The sequence below is a fragment of the Lycium barbarum genome, chromosome 11 (genome assembly GCF_019175385.1).
Source record: "Lycium barbarum isolate Lr01 chromosome 11, ASM1917538v2, whole genome shotgun sequence".
In the NCBI taxonomy this organism is placed as follows: domain Eukaryota; kingdom Viridiplantae; phylum Streptophyta; class Magnoliopsida; order Solanales; family Solanaceae; genus Lycium; species Lycium barbarum.
Window position 1 is genome coordinate 112,247,440 of NC_083347.1, and position 11,183 is coordinate 112,258,622.

Below are 11,183 nucleotides of genomic sequence, written 5' to 3' on the forward strand. Positions count from 1 at the left end.
TCAGGCTATCAGCTATGTTCGACTTTTTTCTACTATACTTGTGCCCATAAACATTATAGATTTTTTAGACAATAGACTTAGTTACCATTATCCTCTAAGATGGCAATCAAGGGAACCTGCCATGAACCCAGAAAAAAGCATAAGTTGCTACTTGCTACATGTGACAAAATACAGTATAGCATATTACCAGTACTAAAAGAATTTCCAACATTTAAAAATTTGCCCCGCCAAGTTTCTAATCTATACTGAAAAACCATTTTCTAGGTTAATTCTATTTCTTTTCCTTTCTTGTTTCCGTAAACATGGCTACAGACCATAGATTTCTTTCAGACTGCTATAGACAGGCTTAGATTAATTAATAACTGTAAAATCATTTCTACATCTCTTTGCTCTCCTGCAATTGCACCATGAATATATTAAATTTTGAGATACTGAATATCATAAAAACCCAAAATCAAGGGCAATAGCCTGTTTAAATTCCATACTGACCAATAAATGTCCTAAATAAATTTGACCAATCAGAAAAAGGATTTTTTCTAGGACTCGCCATGAGAAACCTCTGTCAAGCACTGAAGAGTGGGAATACGAAAAACAACGGTGAGGCACCTAACGGATTTCCTACCATAAGACCAAATAATTGCTACTAATAGAGGAAGTAAAGGGAATCATTAATCATCTTACACTTCAGCAATTCATGTTTAGTTTAGTGTCATAATTCGTAACCTTCGGCAGCATATAACTGGTTCAAAGGAAAAATGAAAGCTAGGAATGAGGAAAAAGGTGAAAAATTCTTAATAATAGCCGGAAAATAACAGAACAAATACAGATTCTCTCTCTGAATCTGACCCAAATCCATAGAAGAGAAAACTTAAGCTATCCACTAAATTTAATTTTACAACAGATAGGAATTATAGTCTAATAAAATCTTTTGGCAACTCTGAAAAGCTAGAGTTCCCGAAAAACAAAGTTCAGCAGACATACTTGAAATACTTGACAAAGAAAAATAGAATCAGTCATGATAATAATTTTCCGAGACCTTTCAGTAGATAGAACATACATGCAGAGCACAAAACACAAGGAACAAACAAAGGAAAAAAAAATTACAGGCCTACAAACAACAGAAAATAAGAACAAATATCAGAGAAGAAATGCTAACCGGAGCACTACGTACGACCGGAAAAGACAATGCACAAACATAATTCTAGATGAATTGAGCAGAGGATTTTACTGTCAGATCTCAATGGGAAGTCCAAATAAACAAAGGTCAAGGGATAAGGATGTGGTGGCTGTTGGAACGCAGCGTTGCAAGACACGTAGAGTTGCTAATATTTGTGAAAAGTCCAAAGAGCCCTCAGTGTTGAATTAATATTTCCAATAAACAGACATGTCAAACAGTATCTTATCTCACTCTTCTATTATAATAAACTGCCAATAAATATATCTATTAACAACTTCTTTCTGGCTCTAACTAAAGAACTGCAGTCTATGGCACCCTAACAACAGGACCAATATTAGAAGATTCATGTACGGTGAAGAACTGATCAGTGTTCAGGGGCATAAGGCTCCAGTAAGTTCCATTATTGTCTATACAACAGCTGTGCCATTTGATTTGGTAAGAACCCACAGGAAATGCTGAAACATCTAGCAAGCAGGCTGCAAATCCTTGCCCTTTCTCATTAGGATAAAAAAATACAACTTTATCCACGGCATAAATCCCTTCAGCACTTTCCATAGCATGTAATCCACCCCTCTTGGTAGAACCTGTTGTAAAGTGCAATAGCTTGTCATTAAGTTCTACCATGTGATCACTTTTCCAAGCTTGACAGCTGGACTCTGGTACTTTCTTAACCCCGTTTGCACTAAATACTTGGAAGGATGTTCGTGAGTGAAGGATGCAGTACAATTTTGACACCTGAGACAGCTGGTCTGGAGATATATTTCTTAGTTGAATGCACAGAGTTAGAGGGATCTCAAAGCCTGACAAGACAGATATATCATCCATCCTTTTACCATCTTCATTTGTTATGAAAAGCTCAGCAGAAATGGGGGACCTGCCATTTCATATATCAATATCAGATTAGTATTATATGATCTCAAAATTAAACAATGTCAACACTAGAATCATTATATTTTGAATCAAACAGCTCTCAGAAGTTGTTTTCACTCAAATCCACTATTATTTCAAATGATCTGTTGCTATGTATTCCCATCCCACCGGAAACGATTTTATAAAAATGGACAATGGCATCTAAGCATGAGTAGGCTACCATATATAAAACAGACAAACAACACTAGAATATCTCAATAAATTCAAGAATAGCTGCAAATCTTCTTATGATTGAAAAATCACGCAAGAAACTTCAGTTACCTGAATTGGAAAAAGTGTTTCGGAGTCCGGAAAGGGATCTGTATCCAGGAGGAAATAATGTTGAACATCAATTGCAAAGCATCATGAGGAGCTCGGGATATACCAGTATTGTCATGTACGGTACTTGCTTGCAAACTAAGAAATCTCTGAACGGAATATCTACAAAGCTTAGAAACATCTCTTGCTTCAACACGAGTAGTAGATAATTCATTTTGGAATTCTTGCACTGAGCAACTCCTAGAGCTTCGACGGAAATTCAAAAGCTGCCGCAGATTTTTGCTGGTTTCTAAGTCTATATACCCCAGTCTCCTTAATAAGTCATGAACCAGCAGAGTACGAACTTGATCCTCTGAGGTTTCAAGACCATATATACTACAGTTTTGTTTAGCATTGGAACTGGCAAAATAAAATGCTAATCCGGTACTGAAGGCTAAGAGTGAACAACTTAATCCAAGGTCAGAAACTATCTTCATAATTTTTCTGTCCATGCCAATGCATGATGTTGCTAAGAGATCAAATTACTTTACTAGCCTCATGAACTGGGAAGAAGCGTGGGCAAGCAATTGCAACAAAGAGCTGAGTCCTTGCGAAGATTCCAAGTGCTGAAACAAAATCTTTACCTCTATTTGTTTAGTACTTGTGGTGGCTTCTTGTGAAAAAGAATTCATGCTCAATAATTTAAGTACATCTGCAACAGTTTTAACAACCTTTGATCTTAAAGTAATAAACCATCTCTGGAAACTATAAGTAAGACCAGAAACAGAGGCATCAAAAGCTTTCTCTAAAGAACAAAGCTTGTTGCAGGCCCCGACAACATTTGCAATGTGATTAACTGTCGTAATTTTCCCAGCAGTATTTCCAGAAAGAGTAATCCCAAGCAACTGGACTTGCCTTTCCAGTTCTGAAAGACGGGCTATGGATTTCAACCAAGAACAACAGATATCAGATTGAACCATAGGTATTAATTCCCTAAATATGTAGGAAGCTACCAACCATGTACCACGACATGCAGCATATTTTCCAAGCTTATAAGACGACCAATAATCTTTTTTTATACAGAATTTCCTTCACACAATCAATAATAAGAATTTCTTGCTGGAATCATCATGTGAGAAAGAACTACAACGAGATAGTCAGAAATTCCTATTAGAAACCATATCTTCCCCTATCTCCAGCCACATACACTGATATGCAGCATGGAAGTGCAATAAGTGGTGATATATTAGGCGGATATAAGTAGGAAGTAAGCTGCACTGGTGCACGTGCTCAACCAGGTGCTCCATTCTGTTAAAGACTTGGGTGGCACCAGCAGTGGAAACATCCAGCACTTTAAAGCAAGTTATCAGAAGTTGGGTTACATAAACCCAAACTCTGGATGTAATTAATGTATGGTTCTCTCTGTCAAGCTCTGTTATATGGTGATCTTCTGAGCTTGAATGTGTCATGCCGGTGAATTCATTGAGCATGCTGACCATATGTTCAATAACTATGCAGCTCTTATCCAGTACAATACCAGAGAGATCTCGATGTTCTTCAACCAGATTAACTAAAATAAGGAGTAAACTCTTTATCTCCTGCTCCACCTCCGTGTCTGGATGAGGATTCTCTAGCACTAACTTTATTAGTTGGGAGACACGTCCGACTGTGAAAGTAATCATGTTAGATGCAACAATTGAACTAATTCCATCTGCTGCATCTTTCAGTGTTCCCAAAAGTTTGTAAAAAATACTAGCTAATACATGAACACCGAAAACCCTCTCTGAGATAATTGGGGATAGTATTCTGAACTCGACAATTTGTATGAACTTGGAGAAAATAGTGAGGATCTCTGTGCATGGAATTGTATCTAGGTTGGGCGGCAATATCTGCGAAGTGAGAGAATGTAAAAAGTATTACTATGATGCCAATACCATAAATTTAACAGATGAAGAGGAAATACCTGGCAAAAAGCTCTTAGGGCTTCAAAATGCAAAGCTGGTGGAAAATCAGACTGATTTATGAGACCAAGAAACTTTAGAGTCATATTTGAACTGGCAGGGAACTGATACATTCCTTTGCCTAAAATGAAACAAAGACATTTTAATGCCATAGCTTGTAGGCTCAAACCTCTTTCCTTATTCATAAATGAGAGAAGCAATTCCATCTGTAACAAAAATCCAAAGATAGATATGCAAAAAATCAGGTTGAAATACAATAGATGTTCTTGAGAACATAGTTAAGCAAATAAAAGTGTGTCCTCTCTATGAAAAGATCCTGAGTTCGAGTCTCACCGCCAACCCTTTATGAAAATGGATTTCCACGTGCTTGGCTCAGCCAAAGAATCAAGCCCACACGTGAAGGGGCATGATGATAATATAATTAAGCAAAATAAAAGTGTACTCTTTCTAACCTATTTTGATCGGACCCTTAAAATATTGTCTTGACAGGGGTGTGTCGGATTTCTCCAAATAGTGCACTTTTTGAGAATCCGACAGGGGGCGATATTTTTGGAGAGATCAAACAACATAGTTTCTAACAGCTTAAGCTTTTAGATGAGATGACTACACACTTAAATAGATGTCCCTTTCGCTAGTATATATTATATGATTCACGGCTCAGTCATGACTAAAAATCGCATGGCCTTTCCTATTAAATCAATCCTAAGCTAGTTGGTGTAAGTTAATATGGATCTTATATGTGTTGTGCCTTATTCGGGTTTTCATTCTAGTATTGGTAAAAAATAGATCTTTTAAATCAAATTAGGGGTTCTATAAAGCTAGAGATTTTCTATATTCCACTTATACTTACACTTGCAGACTCTTCTCTACAACCACCTCCATGCATACAATGATGCATGTAGAGGTTTACATAGGAGATGGCAAAACCATCTTAGACAATCTTCTCTCGTTTCCTGTTATATCCTGATTTTATCATTAAACATAGCTTATGACATTGTATAGTTGACCTCATGTTTATAATTTTAATTCCTAACACACCAGCTACTCACGCCATTTACCAACATATCCATCATTCGGTCTCAAGTGTCTTTTCAAAAAGTTAACTGGGAATCCGTTTTCTTAATTTTCCTTTATTACTGTTGCAGTTCTTTATCTTCCCCTTTTAAGTGGATGATCTTGGGAACAAAACTTAACTTCCATTACTTTTTTTTTTTAAAAAAATTTCCTTCTCATTGTTGTAGTTCTCTGCCTTTTCTGTGTACGATGTTGTCATTAGAGACGATGAAAATCAAACAAAATCAATAAAATTACATACCTGTATAGGAATTAGAGATGTCCATTTAAAAGCAACTTTGGAAAGTGAAACTAGTATCACCATAGAGAAGTCTTCCTCTGGAGATTCTCCGATAAGCTTCATGCCAGTCTGCAATATCAGAAACATCCACTTCAGTGCTGCAATAGAAATCTGAATCACTTTTTCAAGTACACAAATGGTTAGACGATACAGTTCTGCCTGGTATCGTTGAAAACCAATTTAAATAAAACTGTAAGTTGTAAAAGAAACTAAAGAAATAGTCACAATTAGTTAAGAGATGATAAATTGCATTTCATACATGAAAAAAAAAATACATGCATTTCCCATGCATAATGTTGTAATATCTATGAGTGTTTACATTATGGTTTCTGATTAATGTTAGTTCAAAAGCAAGCTCTTCTAGAACAGAACGAAAAAGGAAAGAAGGATAATGGGCCTGTGTAAAGTGTAATGAGAAAACCTACATGTGCTTGGTGGCAGAAACACATATTAAAGAGAAATACTGAACCTTATGAGCTTTATCCGCTAGTAAAATTGAACACCGCATTTTAGCAAAAGCATGTGCTCCTGCTAGCCTTATAGCCCTTGGTGTTTCAGATGATGTCAACAGACCTCCAAGCATCTCCAGAAATACATAAGCAAAGTCATCAGCCAATTCAGAAAAGCATCCACCTGCAAACAAAGAAGCCTTTGCCTGTAGATAGACACAAAATGGTTGCATCAATCATTCATGCCATGAGTTAGAGGCAAATACAAACAATATGCAGTTGCTGTTACCTAATATCTGAACTAAAAACAGAAAGAATAGAAACACAAAAGAAGATGGTCAAATATTGGCGACAAATTAAAAAGCAGAAAGTTCTCTATGGACAAAGGAGACAAATGATCAGAGTAATACTCCTTTCACATCGATTAGGAATATCAGAAAGATGAGGAGGAGGGCAGTGAGGATGACAGTGAAGAAAGGACCCACAGGGAGTAGGGTCGTTAAGGAAGAGACTACTGAACACTTGATTGACTCCTTTTTCCCCTCAGAATTGATCATGTTGAAACTTCCACAGTTAGTGCAATTGCTAGAGGGAGCTTATCGTCGAGGAGCATAATTTTTCATAGAAGGCAAGATGATCAGACCTTTAAGGGGCATAAAAAGCAATTCCAAACATAATTCTCTTGGAGTTTCGCGATGATCCATCCCTAATACAGTTAAAGGCATTAAATCCTAATGCTCTTTCAAGATTTAAAATTTTTAAATCTATTCATCAACTATCTTTTGTCTGTCTTCAAGTGTTTGTTAGCAATGCCAAGATTGAAGGATTTAGGAAAGAACTTGGTTTCAGCCATTGTTCTCGTGACGAAAATAGGAACTGTAGATTTTTCGGAGTTCAATTTTGACTTTCAGTTCATTGAAGATCAAAAGAACAGTATGTGAGTATTAAACTTAAACATTATGAACATTAACTCTCCAGCTTTATAACTTACATAGTTGCATTTAACAAATGCACATCTAGAAAGAGATTGTCTTTATGGGAGCAGGTAAGCGCCTCAACAGGAAAATTAGAAGGTCTATGACACATAGGGTAGACTTTAATTTTTTATTTTCCCCAGAAGAAAACTCGAGAGGACTGCCTCACAGATCAGGAAGAAGTTCTGATAATTATATATCGACACCTAGAACCAGATTTGGGATCCGGTGCTTCCTTTCAAAGTCTACTTTTTCATGGGGATATTTTTTGTAAAGAAGCTACATGAGGTTATATTCAGATATTTTCGTACAACATTATCTGTGTGTTCTACAAGTTCCAAATTAGAAACCATGTAGACTGGAGAGCTTATGTATGACTTGAGAGTTAGCTGCCAAAATCCAGAAATTAGTCAATTACTTGTAGACATATTTGGGGTACAATGCTGCCCCAAAAGGTAATGCTCTTCAGCACACCTTGCTCCAGATCATCCCTATAATTGTGCGTTGGGAACTTGGGAAACTCGAAGTGCAAGCCGATTTTCCAACCAAAAATGTGTTAAAGACAGGGTGCAACATCAGATGAACCATTTTGTACTTCTATACCTTAATAACGGCTTCCCTAAACTGAATCTTAACAAGTAGTGGGTATTCTGTTGTGAACATATTCTCTCATACAAGCCACCTTATGTACTTTAAAGTAGCGGGAAAACACAGTCAGCAATTTAAGCTATTTTTTTTCTTTTGGACAAGGTAAAGATCAGCAATTACGCTAATAATGTAAATATAACATATAACACTCAGTAAGATGGAAAGATCTTACCTCCAGAATATGCGTTGAGACCAAGCTTGAAAGTATGAGGTATCTAACATTAGCGCTATCTTTCGCAATATGAGCCCAGCAACCAAATAGAGCTAAAGCCAATGCTCTCTCTTCATCGTTTCCAGAGTCGAATACTATCTTTATTCTAGTCAAAAGTTCGGTACATCTATCTAAATTATCCTTTGAAAGGATTCCCTCATCTTTTCTCCCCTCGCTCCTCAATCGTCTTCTCTGCTTGAGCTCGGACAAGAAAATCTTCACTATGCAAAGCTTCATTTGTTTGTCTCCTGACCTGCAAGCATCCGCAAGCCTAAGAAGGACAACATTTGCAAATAGCTTATCTTCCCCAGGAATTAAGCCGAATATTTTGTACTCAGCAGCATGAAGATTTGACTCTTTACTCCACCACTCAAGTCTTGGCCCAATATCTAGTATGGCTCTGGTAGATTTACCTAATGATCGTGGGAAAGAACAGACAAGTATTACTCAGAGACTATAATATAGGAGTATTACAAAATGGTTTAAACCAAACAATGATTCTTCACAACATATAAGATACATTAACAATCAAACTGCAATCCTCATTGAAAAAAAATTACGAACAAAAAAAGTTCTTATAGAAAACGACTTTGAACCTGTTAGGCCAAGCTACCCAAATCAGCTTAGTTTGAGAAATACTTCTTATCAAAAGTGTTTTTTCCTAAGAAGTGTTTTGGAAGAGTCATAATTTGTCTTTGGCTAAATCATTTGAGAAGTGTTTTTGTTATTAGTTCGTGTCTGGCCAGTATTTTCAGAAAAGTGCTTTTAAGTATCAAATTATGAAAAAGGAAGATAATATTACCCCCCGTATCAATTTATGTGGCACACTGCACACTTTCCTTTTAGTCTTATCCCAAAAAGAATGTCACATTTCTATATTTAAAAACTTTTACTGCCACACAATTATATAAGGGTTGTTTTGGACCACAAATTTCAAAATTCTAAATGGTGCCGCATAAATTCAAACGGAGGGAGTAATTAATTTGGTAAAGATGAACTTTTCATATGGGTAATTTGTGCCAAAAAAAATCAAAAAGCACTTTTGGAGAAGATACTTTTATCAGCCTACACTACTCAGAATCACTTATTTCTACATCAAACGGTTGATGAAACACCTAAATTCTCTAAAATAAGTGTTGTTATTTTGAAAAATAAGCACTTTTACCTTTCAGGCTATTAATATGATTGATAAAATTAGAAGTATAACTGACCAGGTTTATTAGAACGGAGGCCCTTTTCAAGGTCTATGCTCCATTGCATCGCACAAGCTGATGGAGTTCTCTCTATTATTGCTTCTCTTTTATCTCACAATGAACTTGAGATGGAACAGAATTCGTCTAAACTCAATGGATATTACTGCAAAAGAAAAGAGAGAGAGAAACCTGCAAAAGAAAACATTATGCCATTAGAAAGAGACCAGATTCTTTTCCTATCTCCAGAATAATTTGACAAACTAGAATAATCGTATCCATATATACTTAGCCTTCTATTTTACCTTTGATAGTACATTTTACACCTTTTTATGTCACTATAAAAATGTTCTTTTGCCTTAAAAAAAAAACAGAGGGGGGGGGGGGGGGGGGGGTCACTAAAAAGCTCCCAACTCCCTCACAATTCCTCAGTAGATGAACAATCAATTCAGTCAACTAAAGGTAGATACCAAGTTAGCTAGAGTCTGCTATGTAAATCTTGAGTCTTCATTCTGGTCTATTCAGGTCCATGTAATTCAGAGACTAACAGAATTCGTCTCAGAAAGTAAAGGTTTCTTGATATCACAATTTATCCCTACAACAAGACATACAAGTGTCTAACCAAACTTCAGACATACCAATCCTAACATAGGCAAGGGTAAATAATCTCAATTACACAAAAATCATATGATGACGTACTATTGACATAAAATAATAACTATAAGTTGTATATGTGAATGTATTGAAAAATTGCAGTAGTAGTTACCAGTTAGAAGTGAAAACTTTAAACAAAAGGGACTGCAGAGCAAAAGAGCCCAAATCCTTGCGAGCAGTGGGAGAAACCTGCAAATTACTGCAAAAGAAAAGAGAGAGAGAAACCTGCAAAATTCGCGCCGTCGAAGGAGAAACCGGAGTGAGCGAGATACATCAAAACTTAACTAAAGGTAACTATTTTGATCAGTACAAGTCAAAACCCACATAAATTTGTGATTAAGTTAATTGAGGTCCAAAATATATCTTTTAATTTTTTTAATCTTTTATAAAATACAAAAACCACCCAAAACACCCACTCATTACTAAAATAAAATAAAATAAAATTATGGTTGTTTGCTAGAAATTGATGATTTTAGTTATAGAAAAAGAAGAAGAAGGACATGGGTTTGTCTTCAGTGTTGTTTATTTTGTTGTTCCATATTTGAGAAACCCTTATTTGGGGTATTTGTTTCACTTGTTGGGGTTTGTGCTGCTGTAAATAATGTATGTTGTTGTCAAAATTATAGTTTTTGTGCTTTTTTTGTTCTTATTCTTCTTAGGATTTTGAAAAAATGGCTTGCAATCTTGTTGACTTTTTCCAATAGATTCGTAAGTTGCTGCAGCAACTTCACCACTTGTTTGACAGTTGCAAACATCTGTTGAGGTTGCTTGCTTTGAAAACCCCTATTTGGTGTATTTTGTAATGAAATATTATTGTTGGTGTTGTTGTCCTGCTATGGTATGGTTTAGGAAAAGAAAGAATTTTATCCAATAGGTGATGAACTTGGGGCAAAACAATTGTTGCACATACATTTGGTGTATTTTGTTTAACTTGTATGGTTGTGTGTTTGTAGTGAAGTAGATGGTTTTGCTGTTGTCTTGGAAATAGATGGTTGTTTTCTGGTTTGGTTCAGGGTTTAAAAAAAGTTTGGATAAAATCCAGATTGTTGTTGTTGTTGTTGTTGTTGTTGTGTATTTGTAGTGAAATAGATGATTTTTCTGTTGTTGTCCTGTTATGGTTCAGGGTTTAGGAAAAGATATCCAACATATGATTTTTTTGTTCTTGTCCTGGTATTTATCTGGTTCTGTTTGTAGAAGATAATCAACAGATTTAGAGTTGTTGCAATAAGTTCTACCCTTGTTGCAGCAAGTAGACAATCTGTTGCAATAACTCACTAATATGTTGGACATAGCTTTAGTTATTTGGTTATGTTTGTAGGATATATCCAATAGATTTGTAGTTGTTGCAATAAGTTATCATGACCCAACTGGAGGGCCATGACGGGCACCCGGAGCTAA

The 11,183-nt window shown here is 36.0% G+C and overlaps 1 protein-coding gene across 1 annotated transcript; it reads right to left on the reverse strand.

Annotated features, from left to right (window-relative positions):
* Nucleotides 1-1,204: 1,204 nt before the first annotated feature.
* LOC132620131 (uncharacterized) lies at nt 1,205-10,540 on the reverse strand. The gene is made up of 12 exons (XM_060334832.1): nt 10,478-10,540; nt 9,898-9,974; nt 9,770-9,774; nt 9,153-9,245; nt 7,903-8,354; nt 6,129-6,314; nt 5,621-5,728; nt 4,308-4,511; nt 3,623-4,233; nt 2,891-3,433; nt 2,369-2,791; nt 1,205-2,051 (listed from the first exon to the last, which is right to left on the reverse strand). Exons 1-12 carry the CDS (start codon nt 10,538-10,540, stop codon nt 1,484-1,486), a joined length of 3,333 nt encoding a protein of 1,110 aa, XP_060190815.1. The 3' UTR covers nt 1,205-1,483.
* Nucleotides 10,541-11,183: the final 643 nt, after the last annotated feature.